This window comes from Gouania willdenowi, chromosome 14 (assembly GCF_900634775.1).
Source record: "Gouania willdenowi chromosome 14, fGouWil2.1, whole genome shotgun sequence".
Taxonomy (NCBI): Eukaryota; Metazoa; Chordata; class Actinopteri; order Blenniiformes; family Gobiesocidae; genus Gouania; species Gouania willdenowi.
Genome location: NC_041057.1, coordinates 31,756,509 through 31,773,564, shown reverse-complemented (window position 1 = coordinate 31,773,564; position 17,056 = coordinate 31,756,509). Strand labels below are relative to the sequence as shown.

General features: G+C 39.1%; 2 protein-coding genes and 1 pseudogene across 8 annotated transcripts in view; all 3 read left to right on the top strand.

The window, feature by feature from the left end:
• Positions 1-1,476: 1,476 nt before the first annotated feature.
• On the top strand, positions 1,477-9,243 carry LOC114475494 (sterile alpha motif domain-containing protein 3-like). Of its 6 annotated transcripts, XM_028466349.1 has the most exons (7): positions 1,477-2,042; positions 3,341-3,397; positions 4,327-4,421; positions 6,271-7,325; positions 7,421-7,576; positions 7,791-7,881; positions 8,228-9,243. In XM_028466349.1, the coding sequence occupies exon 4, from the start codon at positions 6,279-6,281 to the stop codon at positions 7,290-7,292; it is 1,014 nt and encodes a 337-aa protein (XP_028322150.1). In that variant the 5' UTR covers positions 1,477-2,042; positions 3,341-3,397; positions 4,327-4,421; positions 6,271-6,278; the 3' UTR covers positions 7,293-7,325; positions 7,421-7,576; positions 7,791-7,881; positions 8,228-9,243. The 6 variants fall into 6 exon arrangements, with proteins under 6 accessions (XP_028322150.1, XP_028322151.1, XP_028322149.1 ...); XM_028466350.1 differs by having other exon boundaries at positions 1,477-3,397; positions 7,795-7,881; XM_028466348.1 differs by having other exon boundaries at positions 1,477-3,397.
• A 3,735-nt stretch (positions 9,244-12,978) lies between these two features.
• The window catches only part of LOC114475476 (platelet-derived growth factor receptor beta-like), a 31,048-nt gene continuing 26,970 nt past the window's right edge, over positions 12,979-17,056 (top strand). For both annotated transcript variants that reach the window (XM_028466318.1, XM_028466317.1), the window contains exons 1-6: positions 12,979-13,005; positions 13,075-13,781; positions 13,949-14,257; positions 14,368-14,462; positions 15,734-15,929; positions 16,003-16,263. In XM_028466318.1, coding sequence (XP_028322119.1) covers positions 14,212-14,257; positions 14,368-14,462; positions 15,734-15,929; positions 16,003-16,263 — 598 coding nt within the window. In that variant the 5' untranslated portion in view covers positions 12,979-13,005; positions 13,075-13,781; positions 13,949-14,211. The remainder of the gene's footprint in view (positions 13,006-13,074; positions 13,782-13,948; positions 14,258-14,367; positions 14,463-15,733; positions 15,930-16,002; positions 16,264-17,056) is intronic.
• On the top strand, positions 15,268-15,385 carry LOC114476288 (uncharacterized; annotated as a pseudogene).

Genomic DNA, 17,056 nt, shown 5'->3' with positions numbered 1-17,056 from the left:
TCATGTTTTTCTGCAGTCAGTGTCTTCTCCTCGTCCTTCTCTCTCTGCTCTGTTTCAGGTGTCGTGAAGCTGATGATGGCAGTTTTGGACGCTCTGATGTTCTATCTCTCTATCCTGTTCTATTGGTCCTTCTGTCCACTAACCCCAACCAGTCCACGCAGATGGCTGCCACCTCTGAACCTGGTTCTTCTGGAGATGTTGTTGGGTTTTTTTTTTCTTTTTATGAATTCTATATTTTGATAAGCGCATTGTGATGACTTTGTTGTAATTTGCGCTATACAAATAAAAAATTGAAAGTTGAATTGAATTGAATATAGTCCAAAGAGCTACCAGTTAGAAAAGTGCTTTTTAAATACTATATTTTCACAGTTTGACTTTAACTAGAGGGTAAGACAATATGGAAGGGTCAGATTGATCCCAAGGGTAAAAGATGTTAGTAGGAATTAAAAATGTAGAAAATGTGTAAATAATTCTTTACTTGTAAATATTTATAAAAATCTTGGGTTGGCAAGTCATAAATCTACTGGAGCTGCTGAAAGAACATCAGACTTCTGCTCTCAACTGTATGATCCAACATAATAAGGCCTTTTTCAGCCCAGTTTTTAAAACCAGAGGAGGGTGGATTTAACCCATCAATTCGTAATCCTTGGATGTTATTCTGCCAGATACATTTTGAGAGCCATTTATTGAGTGTTATAAATGTAGACATTGGGGTTTTCATAGAAAAAGCAATCTTGGTAATATGTTCATTAGGGAACCGCGTATGTAAGCATACGCGGTTCCTACACTCTAAGAAATGATTCATGGGGTTAGTTAGTTGAGCTTAAAATCAAGAGATTTTTCAACATAAAAGAATACATTTGTTACATGGACTTATTATAACAAGTTGATAACTTATTTTAATAAGTTGGTCCAGCTGAAAATATGGGGTTAGTTAGTTGAGCTTAAAATCAGGAGTTTTTTCAACATAAATGTGTTACATGGACTTATTATAACAAGTTGATGACTTATTTTAATAAGTTGGTCCAGCTGAAAATATAGAAAAACTGTCAACTTAAATATGTATACATTTTCAACAAAACGTTTGCATGACCAAAGGGCAAACCCAAAATCAGTTCCACCTTCTTCATTGTCTGAGCTGAATCACAACCGGCAACTGGCAGATGATAAATAACTGAAAAATATAAATTTAAATAAATACTTCCCCACCCCCCTCCACCCCCTCACCTTGGTGTAACACTGCCCTCTCTTTTTTACATCCTCCCTTTAATAAAGTATTTCTTACCCTTCCCTAGGGAGGGCTGGTGATGGTCACAATTATGCAATGAAATAAATACATTTATGTAATTGCAATAAGAAAATATGCATTGCTGTTAAAGATTGCACTTCTTGTAGTGTTAACCTTCGACAGCATGTGCAGACAAAAAAAAAAAAAAAAAAAAAAAAAATTAAATAAATAAAAGTAAAATAAGTAAGACAAAATGTTTTTGTAAATGTCTAAGGGCTGAATTTATGTAAGACTTTCCAATCATGCTTTAAGTAGAGATGTTCTCTTTCATAAGTCTTAAAGAGGTGAGGTTCTATTCTGAGGTTTCTTTTGAGGACCTTTGAGCAACCGACCGACCACATTAAACATCCTTTATTTCAAAACAAAAGCACAGGTCATGTGCATAGTAATATGAGCTTTTATTTTGAAGGAAAAAAAACAGGATGTTCTTTCCTAGTGGCAGATTGAGCTGATTTTTATCGTGCAATCACATACATAGAGGAGCCAATGCTTCAGGATTTACACCGTCAGGGGATGGAGATTAATGTGGGTAATGTTTTGAATGAAGTTAAAATTATTATGACTTAGGGAAAAGGACAAAACTCTGGTTCATACTCCGATACAGTAGGTGGCGGAAAATGCACATTTCTCTGATGAGCGCCACCCGCCAATAAACCACAGAAGAAGAGAAGAGGCGCGAGGCTGCGACCGTTAACACCTGTTGGAAAATTTAAAAAATCAGAAGAAAACAAGAGTTCCTATGGATTATCACTAGGTAAGTACCTGTTTTGATTTATTTTGTTCATAACCGCTACTAACTGTATCAGCAAACGGTACAAGAATTCGTTTTTTTTAACACAGACAAAATTGATATTAAGCTAATTTCGTGATTGTAAATGGTAGACCCTTGGCTGCTTCAGCAGTGACTTCCCTCCGCGAAACAACCGCCCCTCAACCGTTTATCCCTGCCGAGGTGACCGTCAAACACAGACGTCTTCTGTTGCATGGTTCATGTTTTTGTTTACTGTGGCAGGCAGCCGAATTATTTTAATTAATTAAACGTTAATTGTGTCGCTGCAAAGGTACGAGGGATTGGTGTTTTGTTTGGTCCAAATTTTTATTTATTTATTTATTTTTTTTTATTTATTTTTTTTTTTTTAAAGTTTGCACTACATTGAAGAAGCTAACCTACAGGTTAGCTCCACTCTGCATGGTGATAGCTAATCACTTGACGGTCTCAACTAAACCTGTAACAAATTATTTTATGAGATAAATTTAAGTTTTAAGTCTATACGTGTTGGTCTGTGTTTATGTGCAATGCGTTAAAACACCGACATTACTTGTAGAGACGCCATAGAAAAGGTTTCCTTTTGGTAAGGCTGCAGGAGGCCTGGGTATTTTTCTGTTTTGCTATTGAAACACGTAGCATTTTCTGAAGTTAGGAATGATTGAAATGTGTGTGTAGTCAACACAACTTCTGTTGTTTCATTTTCATTATTTTTTTCTTGTTAAATTCACTTGCAGTTGGTTGCTAGCAAATTTTTAGTTTTTCCAAATTCAATTTAGAAACACATCATAGGCTACAAGTTTTTCTAAATGTGATACTGCACAGGTTTAAAGCACTATAGCTTTGAAATACTAAACAATTGGAAAAAAAAAAAAAAAAAATCAAGCAGTTTAGACAGAGCTTTGCTTAGTTTTAAAAATGAATTGGACCTGTAAAATTTGCAAATTTGAAGTGTCAAGAAGAACTGATCTTTTAAAGCATTATAGACTTAGACATGGTCATGGTGGAGAATTTCTCCCTTGCCTCTATTGGGAGTGTTATTGTTCGTTTAAAACATGGGGCAGCCTGAGAACCCATCTGTCAAGAAGCCATTCAACACGTGAGACAGGGACACGCACAGAAGTTCTGTCCTTTAAATGTTCATGTTGTTCTTTAAACACAATCTCCACAGAAAGAGAATACTTTGAACACATTGGCCGTCATTTAAAAAAGCAGGAAACCGTGTCTTGTGTTTTTGAAAATTGCTCTTTTAAAACAAACATTTATGGAACATTTGCCTCTCATAGGAGCCGGAAACACACTCCTCATTCCCTGGATGACTTCAGGCCTGAGCTCTTGCAGAGGTATGTTAATCCTTCAAATACAGGAGACGATCCTATTGAGGAGGATATGGAGGGTACAGTGAGTGAAGATCCTGAAGATGAAGAAATGAGAGAACTGCCATACTTAATTGAAAAAAATGTTGCCCACCTGCTGCTGAAGATGGAGAGCATATTCAATGTACCACAAAGGTGTATTGATGAGTTAGTGGAAGAACTTCACTTCATTTCTTTATCAGCTTCAGGTCCTCTTTTAAAAGATATTTTACGGTCATGCTTAAAGAAGCATAATTGTGAGGTTGATGATTTTATCATCTCAGAGATGGCGACAGACCTATGTAAATCTAACCCAATTACATTAGCTCTAGGACATAATGCTCCTCTGTCCACCTCCTACAAAAGAAGAGAGTATTTCAAGGAGCATTTTTCTATGGTGGAACCTATAGAGTACATTCTCAGTGCTAGGGAGAAAAGAAGTTTCCAATATGTACCTATTTTAAAGTCCTTACATGAGGTTTTGAAGAAGAAAGAGATCCAGGATTTGCTCAGACATAGCTCTGAAGCAGACAGCAGGTCTGATACTCACTTCTACAAATCATTTCATGATGGCATACATTTTAAAAACAATACATTGCTATCAGAAAACAATCCAGCCATTTCTCTCATTCTGTATGTGGATGATTTTGAAGTGTGTAATCCACTTGGCACATCAAGAAAAAAACACAAAATTACTGCTGTGTATTGGGTTTTAGCTAATGTGCCACCATTGCTCAGATCCTCGCTGACATCAATCTACCTTGCCATTCTCTGCAAGGCTGATGATGTTAAAAAATTTGGCTATAGTGCTGTGTTAGAACCACTGCTAAAAGACCTTGCCAGCCTAGAAGAAGAGGGACTTTACATTCCTTCACTAGGTCTTCGAGTCAAAGGTACTGTGTATTGTGTCGTTGCAGATAACCTAGGTGCCCACTCTATCGGAGGGTTTGTGGAGAGCTTCTCAAGTACACACGTCTGCAGGTTCTGTCTTGGTGAAAGATCCCAATTCCAGGTGAGTGAAGTTAAAACAGGAGCATTTTGTCCTCGGACAACACAAGAGCACAAGGTGCATGTTCAGACAGCGCAGAGAGATACAAGTGCATCTCATTGTTATGGAGTAAAGAGACAGTGCCCACTGACTGACAAACTAAAATACTTCAATGTTTTATCTGGCTACCCACCTGATTTGCTACATGATCTATTTGAAGGTATTGTGCCTTTAGAGTTAGCACTATGCCTAAATGCCTTAATCAAAGAGAAATATTTCACACTCAATGAATTAAATAACTTAATCAAAGAGTTCCCATACAGATGGGCAGATAGAACGGATGCACCACAACCAGTTCCACTGACTTTTGCTGCAAGGAAAACTGTTGGTGGGAATGCCCATGAAAACTGGGCTTTGCTTCGCCTCCTTCCTTTGATAGTTGGAGAAAGAATCCCGGAGAATGAACCAGCATGGCTGATCCTTCTGAACCTTAAGGACATAGTTGAGCTTGTCCTTTCTCCTGTTCATACAGACCTCACTATTTGTTTCCTTGACAGCAAGATTTCTGAGCATCGGCAAAGATTCCTGGAAGTTTTCCCTCAGGAAAGACTTATTCCGAAGCATCATTTTCTCGAACACTACCCACACCTGATAAAGGCTTTTGGTCCACTTGTGTCTTTGTGGACTATGCTCTTTGAAGCTAAGCACAGCTTTTTTAAGCGTGTGGTCAGGCATACGCATAGCTTCCGAAACATTCTGTTGTCTCTTGCAGTGAAGCATCAGTTAATGATTGCATACCAACTACATGGCAGTAAAATTGTTAAACCTCTACAGGTAGCAAAACTGTCAACAGTGGATTTGACTGTGCTGAGGGAAGACATTAAGAAAGCAGTGGAATCAAAATTCCCTGGTGAATCATTTGTCCACATGGCAAACACAGGGTGCTACAATGGCACCAGTTACACAACTGGCATGATCTTGGCACATGGCTCAACAGGTGGTCTGCCAGATTTTGTAGAATTGATACAGCTTGTTGTTGTAAATGGGAAGGTTGACTTCATTGTGAAATGTTTAAATTCATGGTATATTGAGCATCTTCGAAGCTATGAGCTTGAAAACACAAGAAGTGTTAAACTCATTGAGCCTAGTGAATTGTTTGACATCTTCCCTATGGCAGCATACAGTGTTGCAGGGAAGCGCATGGTGACCCAGAAGTGCTACATTTATGTACCATAGATGGCAAAGGGGTCAGCATACCATCAAACATTGGGGCAATATGAGTGTCTCGATTTGCCAGAAGCATGGTATGACTTTTAAACCCAGACCACATTGATTCTCGCTGAGGAGAAGAGGATGTTTGGCTCTTCATGACTCTGCTAATATGGAGATGTAAAAACGTAATCTGAGTTGTAGTTGTCGATCTCAGTATTATGGAACTCATATTTACATCAAGATGGTAAGCTTTGTAGCTTTATTTTTATTACATTATTCTTCAGAGGTAAATGTTAATGTGAACAAAGCTTTCTTCCTATTCTTGTCATTTAGACATAGACATAAATATATTCAACATGTAGTCATAGTATAAGCAGACATATAGGATCTTTTGCAGTAGAGTCTGTAGAAGTATTCTTATGGACACAAACATAACACTTGCTGCGAAGTTTGATGATAAGGAAATGTCACAGTGTAATGTAAAAACCTCTCAGCATACTAGTTTTTATGATAAATGTGATGAAAAGTCTAAGTCCAAAGCTTGTATTTATCTAGAGGACTTTTTAGTGGCCATATTCTTCTCCCATACTAAATGCTTACAGTATGTGATGTGTCTGCACACATTCTATAACCCAAACTGATGTAATGTTTTCTCTTATAGATACCCTGATGTCTTCTCAAGTCAAACTTCGGATCATTCTTCAGGACCACGAAATTCGCAAACTGGATTTACCTCATGGAATCCCTGATACTGTGGATGAACTTGAGTCTATTGTGAGAGAGAAATTTGGGCTTGATGGAAAGTTTACCTTGCATTATAAGGATGCTGACTTTGGAGAGGAATATTTTTCTCTTACATCAACAAGTGACATCAAAGACAAAGACACCATTAAGGTAGTTCACATTGTTGAACCTCCTGCAGTTACTCTGACCTTTACTGATGTGGACAGTTCTATTGAAAGTGTATTAGTAACCTCGCTCCCTAATTCAGAGAACTCTGTCCATCCTGCTAGCAGCAGCTGCTCTTCTGGATCGCAGGACACACTGATTCTTTCATCACCTGAACGTGTTACTCAGCGTACACAGCGTTGGCCCACTAAATTTCCAGTACCTACTTTTGCCTATAACACAGAGCTTGTGCTGGCCTCAGGAAATGAAGCTTTCAAAAAGGATGGAATTCAGCTCAGCTTTGCCACAATCCTTTCAGACATCCTTGAGAAGCTGGCTGAAAGCATCTTTCTGTATGTTGCCTACCCCACAAGTGCGCAGTTGAACGATGTTGCTGAGGCACTTATTCAGAAGCATCCTTGCCTTAAAGAACCAGGTTCATATAACGGATGCTATGGATGGCAGCAAAGATTGAAATATAAAATGGCTGGCTATAGATCTAAATTGAGAGGGCTTGGATGCCCTGAGCTTGATGTGAACTCTCTTAAAAAGAAGCAAGCACATGAGAAAGCACCTGCAAAGAATATCAAAAAGCCAAAAAGAGCAGAGGTGAACTATTTACCTCCTCACCCACAAGGAGAAACGGAAGGAACTTTGGAACATGTAAGATTAGAACTCCTTGATGAAGTAAAGAAGAGGAACAACAGCCTGGTCATCAGTGAGAAAATGGCAAAGACATTCTCCATTCGCAGGCAGGAAGTTGTCAATGAAGCACCACCAATCAGTGACTTATGAGACCGATGGCCTGCTCTTTTCGATACAACGCAGGTTAATATTGTTTCAGAAAATTGTTTGCGGTATGTGCAATGTCAGTCAATTTTCTACATTAACAAATCGCGCCCTTTTATTTGTGTTTTATACAGATAAATGAAGAATTCAGAAGGATCACCACTGTTGGTCTTGAGACAACATTTATGGCAAAACTGGACCAGTATACCCCAAAAATAATGGCCTTGGTGTCCTCAAGAGGAGGAGCTGCAAAAAGGAAGATTCAGCACATAAAGAACATGCTGCTGGAGGTATAAATACATGTAACAGTTAATTTAAAATATAAAAAAGTTAGTTAAATAAATCATAAAGGAATACATAATAGATTTGTATTTAAAATTGTCATTATTCAACACTTCCAAAACGAAAGAATATACAATAATGAATAAATGTTATATTTTTTGATTTGCACATTTCTTTTTAAAGATTTGTTTTTTAAATTCCATTTTCTTGTATTATTTACAGGAAGTCTGTAGAAAGGAGGAGAGAAGCTGCAATCCGTAGCCTAATGGTGTACCTGAGAGAACAGGAGGAGGATCTCTTCAAAGAACAGTTGGTAGGTAAATCCAACAGTTCTACTGATAACTTCAGGATTTAACCTGGGCTGTATTTAGGGATGGTAGACAGTGCAACTGAATAATAACAACTATAATCAGGACAATTTGTGATATATTCAGTAAGTTTTGTTTTTGTCTGAAAGCAAAAGTAAGTTTGAACTGGGCTTTGTGGGCAGTGTTTGTGTTTAAAGTATGCCATTAATATTGTTTGTTTTGCTACTAAATGGCATTCCCTAAACCCAGGTTTAATCCTGAAGTTATCTCTTAAGTTCAGATACACTGCATTTTTGTTGTTTTTATATATGAAAAAAAACACTGACATTGATTCTGACCTACTTATACCAGGATGGTGATGAAGTTATGAAGATTGTTGTGAGCAGAGGGGCATCTGAACCAGCCAACGCAACGGTGGTGATTGAGGGAGCAGAAGTCCTGGATGGCCTGACTGTCCCGAGAGCATGTGCCTTGCTCATGGGACTAATATATGCATTCAACCTGAGCTACCCAAAAGAACTAAAGAGCACTTTTGAGGCATTTCAAAAGATATTCCTTGAGCTGGATGCTCTGCGAGCTAGTCCCAAGGTAATGTCTTTAAAAAGTAAACTGCTGTTCTAAAATGTAAGCTGCGTTCTAATTCCACAAATGTTGCACTGTTATATTTGTGTTGGTTTTTGGTGCAACATACAGCACCTCTATTGTTCCCAGTTGGTTATTGATTAGATACACCCAGCTAAAATAAATGCAGTTACATACAACAGTCACTTCATTTAATTATACATTTGAAAAGTAGATTGTAATTTTTTGTACTTTTGAGGTTTTATCAATATTTAGACTTTAACAGAAATACATAGAAAAAACTAAACAACATATACTGTAGCTATAATGCATTATAGTTTTAAAACAAGCACAAACCAAAATCTAAGCAGCATAAAAATGATAAAGCTGAATCAACAACACTTAAAAAAAACAAAAAAAAAAACTGCATCAATTTTAGCTAGGTATATTTGCATATGTTGATTTACACATTTTTTGAACTATTAATGTGTTCGATATATATAGAAACTGTATTATACTATTATTCAGGAAGGACGCGTATAGCCATTTGATGTATTTTTTTTCCAAACACCAGCAACATTGTTTTATGCATTCCTTTTATCATGACAGTGTTGTGTTTCCTTATTTTTGTTATTTAACATGCAGAGAGTGACACATTGAATTTAGTTTAGGGGATCAATCTTCCAAAATTCAAATATCAATTTGAATTTAAGTTTTTTTGTGTGTGTGTGTGTGTTTAACAGCAAACTCCTGCAAATATTTGACCTTTGTGTCTTCATTTGGAGCTCCTCCATGTTTATTTGATAGTTGGCATTTATATACAATAAACCCGTTTGACCATTAAACTGACTGAACTGTATTAATGTTAATAAAATGAATGTTATTGATAAGAAATTGAGGAAACAATTTGAAATGATATTTGTGATGAGAAATGCAAAACAAATGAGCTGGAATAGCTTAAATTAAGTAAAATGATACCTTAATTTAACATGAACCATTTTATTAAAATTAAGTTGTTTCACCTTAATTTAACATGAACCATTTTATTAAAATTAAGTTGGTTCACCTTAATTTAACATGAACCATTTTATTAAAATTAAGTTGGTTCACCTTAATTTAACATGAACCATTTTATTAAAATTAAGTTGGTTCACCTTAATTTAACATGAACCATTTTATTAAAATTAAGTTGGTTCAGCTTAATTAACTGAGTTTCTAACATTAAAAGTCTTGTTGGATTTACTGAAAAATTTTAGTTGAAATTTATTAAAAAGATTGATGCAAATTGTTACCTTAATTTAATTAAGTGGAGCCTTTGTATTTTTTTTTAGAGTGTAGGACCAGCGGTGCTAGGAACCCTATTGTAATCGTTTCGATTATTATAGTTACCTTTTATTGTTCCATTGGTAAAAGTGGGGCTGCAAGCTAAACTGTGCAAGGGAGGGCGGTGCCCTTTGCAGGGTTGGTTCAAACCCGTCAGCTTACCTTGGAAGCAAAAATTCAGACATGTCCGCCAGCAGGTGGCGCTATAACCAAGGTCAACACGTTTTGGCCTATAACTCCCACACGTATGTCGCACATTCAAAAATTTCATATCCACAGATTCCCTGATTAGCACTGAATCAGCTGGGCGAGGCCCCGCCTATTTCCGCCTTGACTTTTTTTGAGCAAAATCGCGAAAACTGGAAAACCTACTTTTTCAAACTCCTCCCTGGTGTTTTGTCCAATCAGCGTGAAACTTGGCATGTAGAGTCTTCAGTTGGACCTAATCTAAAGTTGATAAAGAATTTTGTTCGGGTACAATATGGTAGCTAGCTATAAAAACGCAAACTGGTGCATATCTTGGTAAAAATAAATGCTAACAACACCAGCTTCTCGATTTGGAACGCTCTGCCTACCCAACCCTAATGCTCACAGCAGGTCACTGGTCCTAGGCCAGGGGTCTGCAACCTGCGGCTCTGGAGCCTCATGTGGCCCTTTAACTCTTTTGCAATGGCTCCCTATAGCTTTAAAAAAAAAAAAAAAAAAAAAAAAAAAAATTAAATTATGAATTGGTATTTCTTACAGAGGGTATTGATGATTAATGCCATTAACTTAAAATAAAAATCTGATGAAACAGTTGTTTAACCTAAAAAAAAATGATATCCACTACAGACCATCAACTTTCATTGCCCCTGTGGCTAACCTAGGTTTTAAATTCCTTTTAAGATAACTAAACTAACAAAAAGACTATTCTGAAAGAAAATAGAGATTGTATTTGTGTGGGGAAAGATTTATTTCATTGCCAACATGCCAGCTTATTATGTATGCTTGATATGCTGCAAGAAATTAGCAATTAGCATGTGTTGAACGACATGATCAAGTTTTTTTTTGTAGCTCTTCAAATCAATTAACTCTAAAAATTATTCGATACTATTTTAACTGCATAGCATTTTATACACTATTGTTTTCCTTGACAAGGTATTTTTTACAGCTCCGGAAGGACTTCAATCCTGGCGAGATTAGGCAAAATGGCTCCTTTGAGAGTAAAGGTTGCAGACCCCTGTCCTAGGCAATAAAGGTGATCTATGACCCATGCTTATCCTTATCCTTACATATTGCAGTGGTGTAGACTCGGGATGCAACAACAGTCAGCCCACGGTTCAATATCTCGGTTTTTTTGGTCACGGTTTGGTTCAGTTCTGATGGCCCGGGCCTTTAAAGTGTTTCCAGTGTTTAGTGTTTTCAGTAAATTTAAAAAAAAAACAACGAGGGATTAAGAAAGAAAGCTACTTCTTTTGTTTAAACTGTTTTATTTTACTTTAAAGCAAAAAAAATAAATAAAAAAAAATCATACACATTCCTATTTATGGTGTATTGTATTATATAAAATAGACAAAACTTAATAAAAAACGTATAAAATAAAATAACACTTCCAAAAGACAAATGTTTAACCCTGGCTGCCCATGAACAAACTACGGAAATATTCATTAAAAACTAAAATAAACAAAAATTAATTACTTTCAATAAATAAACCTGTAATAAACTTAAACTGGCCATTTATTTTGTAAAATGGATCCAGTATATTTAAAAGATGATGAAGCCCACATCTCCAACTACCAAAAATGGCTGCAAATCCCTGGTAATTAACACCCACTGCCTTTATTTGTGTGTTTCTCTGAACTAGTGAAGTATGTGTGAATGAAGGCACTGGGAGGGACTGTTGTAAAACATTGTTTACAGACACTCATTTTTTTTGTCGACTGTTTTCTCATCCTTGTTATTAGACTGGACAATGAAAGTGAAATGTTTCTACACCTCTGACTGCGTTGCTTCCTCAAGCTGTAGCAGCTGCTCACTGCTAACCAAGCTAACCATTCTAAAAGTAAATAATGTTGTCAGCGTCACCAAACTTTAGCGCATTGTGATTGGCTTATTAACTAACGGAGCAGGAACTCATAATCCCTGCGCGCTGACTCACAGGCACACAGGCAAACCCAATTAGAAGCTGGGTTTCTATTACAGATTTTTGCGAAATATAAGCGATATTTCTAAATTTTGACGAAGTATAATTGCTCTTTGAACGTGTTTCCATTGAACGTTGTTTTAGGCAGGAGCCTCGTAACTCCCGCGAAATCTCATCCCGCGAGACTTTGCTAGAGAAAGACGGACACTCAGAACCAACAAGGGAGTAAACCCCTAGGCTGAGGATAGCTTCGGCCCACGGAGCAAAGTTAAACTCCCCTGTGTCTTCCGACTATGGCCTGAAGACGAGACACAGGAAAGGTTAACATTCCTTAGAACACTCTGCATTCCTCTCTGTTGTTTCACGTCTAATGTAGCTTTAATAATTCTAAAGTATAATGCTAAGAAATTATTGGACCTGGACCAGGTACGTCACGCTCTGTGACTTGTATTTGCAGGAAAAGTGTTTCTATAGCGCTTTTGCGACAAAGTCAATATTGACACGTCTGAAATACCTCCTCATCAATGCGTGAAACCTATTTAGCGATGTCTGAGTATATAGATTTTGTACATTACCAAGGGTAATGGAAACACAAGAGAAAATCATACAATGTGCGGAGCGTATACGCCAAACCGTAAAAACTGCAGTTTAAAGTCAGTATTGAACCGTGGATGCCTGTCATCGCTAGGCCATTTCATTGAAGCGGTCGGAGGAACAGAGTAGAGCTGAGGCCACGTTTACAGGTGCAGACCAAAGTGTTATTATTAATTGTCTCAAAAAGTAGAAAATTATTTACTAGAAAATAGGGAAAGACAAAAAGCAGGATTAAAACGTGCAGAGTTCATTGCAGAGGCAAGTTCCTAAAAATAACTACTTTACTTTTTAAAACTATGCATTACAAATCTTACAATGTAAACACATTTCGTAACATCTACAAAGTATATATGTTTTATTAAGTTAACAGTGTCTATACTAAAATCAAACATCTAATTTAGCACAACATATAAATCAAACACCCCTCCTGCTCCTCACACAATGGTCCCTCCCAGAAACTTTTTTAGGTGCTCTGGCTCCCTGGGGAACCTTTTAGCCAGAACACCTGGGACCAGAACAGAGATACAGGGTAAGTTCAATTGTCAAACAATTATACATTTTACGTTTAGTTTCACTTATACTTTAATCTCTGTTGCAGGTCCACAGCCATGGGAAAGACAACCAATAAACATTAGTTTTAAAAACATAATGTGCATGTGTCTTTTATCCAACAAGTAATGAACTTACTACATTACAATGTTGTACCAAACGGTTCAATATATTAATGAGAACTGTTGCAAGCTGAGTGTAGACACAAACTCCTTTAGAGACTCCAATCATCCTAACATATACATTTCAGGAGAGAAAGCTGCAGAACTCCACACAAAAGTGCCCCATTTTCAATCAAACCTAAGGCCTTCTTGCTAAGGCAAAGTTACCCTCACAACTATATGAACACACACAGACACACACACACACACAGATTGAAAACAGATGTCCCTCTCTTTCTCTCTCTCGCTCTCTCTCCCCCTCCGCACACTGAGTCAGTTTGTTTCCATTCATCATTCATCTAAAATGAAGTCAGAGAGAAAGAGGGAGGACGAAGACCAGAGTCCAGCAGAGAGAGAAGACGGAGACCAGTGAAGAGACGGAAAGCAGCGGACACTGGAAAACTATACTTTCTTATTTTTTTTCTCTCTTAGTAGGGTTAATGAGGGGGTTGAGGTGAAGGTCTAAGATGAACTCAGACCCAGACGACTTCACAGACTGATCTCCAACCAGAGTCATCTGAATCTACCTGACATCTGTCAGTCATTGCCTGAGCCAATCAGAGATCGGAATGGAACCTCCACGGAGTGTCTACAGGTGAGACACAAACAGTCACTGTAGCTGATCAGCAATGTCACAGTAAAGTTGTAAAGCTGAGCGCACGCAGCAAACAGAGCTCGCTGCGTGTGATTGGGTGAGCTCTGCTGTGCTGAGATTGGCCGACTCTGAATATTATCCTGTTTTCACATTCCTCCTGCATACAGAGTCTGACCGCTTTTGGCCCCAATCCTGAGGGCTGGCGCTCTCATTGGACAGCAGTGGGCTTGGAAAACACTGAGACGGAGGAATGTGTGCTTTTCCACTGTCAGCCTTGGACTGTGTTTCTCATTAAAGACCTGCAGCTTTCCTTCCATCCTCAGACTACAGTTCCCAGCAAACACCTAGAGCCTAAGTTCCAGTGAATGGTTTTCTCCATCATTCTGATTGGAGGCTCTTTGTGCCCCCGTTAGCCAGTAGCGGTGCTGAAATGGCCCCCGCTGGAGAACATCTGCACCTGATACACTTCCTGTTTGGTGAATAACAAACAAACACCTGATTTCAGGATTCTTTACTGAACTGATCCACACCCATACCTGTCTGTACTTGTCTGTAGTTGTCTTTATCTGTACCTGCCTCTGCTCAGGTGTCCTCCTGGTTGGACCTGAAGACACCATGTCACTGGAGGTGGTGCCTTCAGCCACTGAAGTTCTGCTTGATGTCAACTCCAACTACACTGTGGTTAGTCTCATCTGTTCTGTCTGTAAAACCTTTGGTCTAGAAACTCAGGTTTGTCTGCCCTCTCAGGTGTGTCACCTCTGCCCTCGTCCTCTTGGGTAATAATAATAATAATAATGATAATTTGATTTATAACGCTTTTTTAAAGGAGACTCAAAGTACGTTACAGAAACCATTATTCATTCGGACCAATCACACTGGTGGTGGTAAGCTACATTGTAGCCTCGGCTGCCCTGGGGCATACTGACAGAAGCGTGGCTGCCATTTTGGGGCTACGGCCTCTCTGACCACCACCAACATTCATGCATAATTCATACCCATTCATACGAGGCATTGTGGGTAAAGTGCCTTGCCCAAGGACACAAAGACAATGACTTGGATAGAGCGGGATTCAAACTCCCTAACCCTTCAGTTATTAGACGACCCACTCTACCACTGAGCCACGGTTGGGTGTGTCACCTCTGCGTCCTTCCTCTTAGGTCTGCCAGGTCCGTGTCCATCCTCTCGGGTCTGTCAGATCTGTGTCTGTCCTCTCCGGTCTGTCACCTTGGCGTCCGTGTTCTCGGTTTTGTCACCTCCATGTCTGTCCTCTTGGGTCTGCCAGGTCTGTGTCTGTCCTCTATAGTCTGTCAGGTCCGTGTCCGTCCTCTCGCATGTGTCATCTCTGCTTCTGTTCTCTTGGGTGTGTCTCATCCGCCCCGGTCCTCTTGGGTCTGCCACCTCCATGTCCATCCTCTCGGGTGCACCACCTTCGTGTCTGTTCCCTTGGATGTGTCACCTTCCACGTCTGTCTTCTCGGGTGTGTCACCCCTGTGACCATACCAGCCTGTCATGGCCCGATCTTGTTAGATCTCGGAAGCTAAGCAGGTCTGGGTCTGGTTAGTAGTTGGATGGGAGACCACTGCGAATTCCAGGTGCCACAGTGGGGGACAGTGGTATCTGTCATTGTGTCCTTGGGCAAGACACTTCACGCAGCTGTAGCTACAATAGTTGCTTACCACCACTAAGTGTGGAGTGAAAAAATAATGCCTTAATTCTGTAAAGCGCTTCAAGTGTCTATGATAAGGCGCTATTTAAAATCTAATGCATTTTTGTTATTATTATTACCACTGCATCCGTCCGCTCCATGTCACCATCGCATCCGTAATCTCGGGTGTATCACCACCATGTCCTCTCGTTTGTGTCACCTCCGTGTCTGTCCTCATCCTCACGGGTGCGCCACCTCTGACACAGAGGTCCTCTCAGGTGTGTCACCTCCGTGTCTCTCCTCTCAGGTGTGTTCAGGGTGGAGTCCAGTCACCTGGGAGTTTCCTGGGGACTCGCTATCAGATTCTGTGATTATGGAAACTCAAGGATCTGTCAGTGTTCTTCAGTTTGTTAACGTCACCTGGAAGAATTCTGGGCGATACACCTGTGAGGAGAAATCCTCAAAGGAAAGCAAGGACATCGACATCTTTATCCCAGGACAAGGTGGCGTTTAGCCCCATCTTTCCCCCATTTCCTGTTCTCTGTGCCTATTCACGCCTGCTGCTGACCCCTTTAGGTCCGGAGGAGTGGTTCGTACCTCTGGGTCCTGGTGTGGTGATGAAGGAGGCGGAGGAGGAAACCATTCCCTGTGTGGTATCTGACCCTCATCTCAATGTGTCCCTGTTCGAACGTGGAGAACAAACAGCTGTCGTTGGGATGAAGTTTGAGCCTGGACGAGGATTCACGGGTCGTCTAAATGACACGTCTTACATCTGCGTTGCTACCAGAGGACAGATGGAGAGACAGTCGCAGGTGTACTACGTCTTCAGCGTCATTGGTAACATGACATTTATGCATGTTTTTGGATATAGTTGTTAAATAGATTGAGATTTAATTGACGGATACTTTTTAGTAGAGAGGGAGTGAATAAATAAAAAAAACTAAATTGTGAAGAAGATTTAGTAGAACAAAGCTGGAAAAGAGGAGAGATGTAGTATTAGTAATGCTATTCGTCACAAGTAAGGATGACGTTGGCCACGGTTATATGATTTTTTTTTATTTGGAATTAGTTTTTCCAAATTGAAATGATTTTGAATTCAAATGTTCTGCTTTGTGTTTACATGGAAATAGTAATTTCAAATTGAGGCTTAGATGGAAAACCAGTTTATTTGGCTTCATTGAATTCCGCTTTAGGCCTGAGGGTTGGGAAGTGTTCTGATTGGACAGGGAGCGAACGTGACGTATTCACGTCTATTGGGAAAAAACACACAACAAACCTTTTTATTTTCAGCGACCATATGAGAACTATTTTCACTTTTATTTTTATTTTGAAAAAAATTACTTTATAATGATCCGCGCTTCAGTTCCTGATGAAGCCATTACGTTTGCCGAGGTCCGTGTGTTCGTGTGAATATTTGCATGTTTACTCTTTTGTTGACCCACTCTTTTCATTATATCATGTCTTTTAAGAGTCTTATTAAATAAATAGTCTTGGCTGGAGTCCAGGCGGCCATCCTGGACTGTCATCACCAGCGTGGCAAGTCGCACATGCTCAGGACAACCGGAATTAACCAGAATTAAGTGTTTACAAGATAGAGGAATTATTTCATTCAAAATTATAATTGGAATAA

Coding starts and splice junctions, on each gene's coding strand:
- LOC114475494 (XM_028466349.1), top strand. CDS start 6,279: ATGTCTTCTCAAGTCAAACTTCGGATCATTCTTCAGGACCACGAAATT.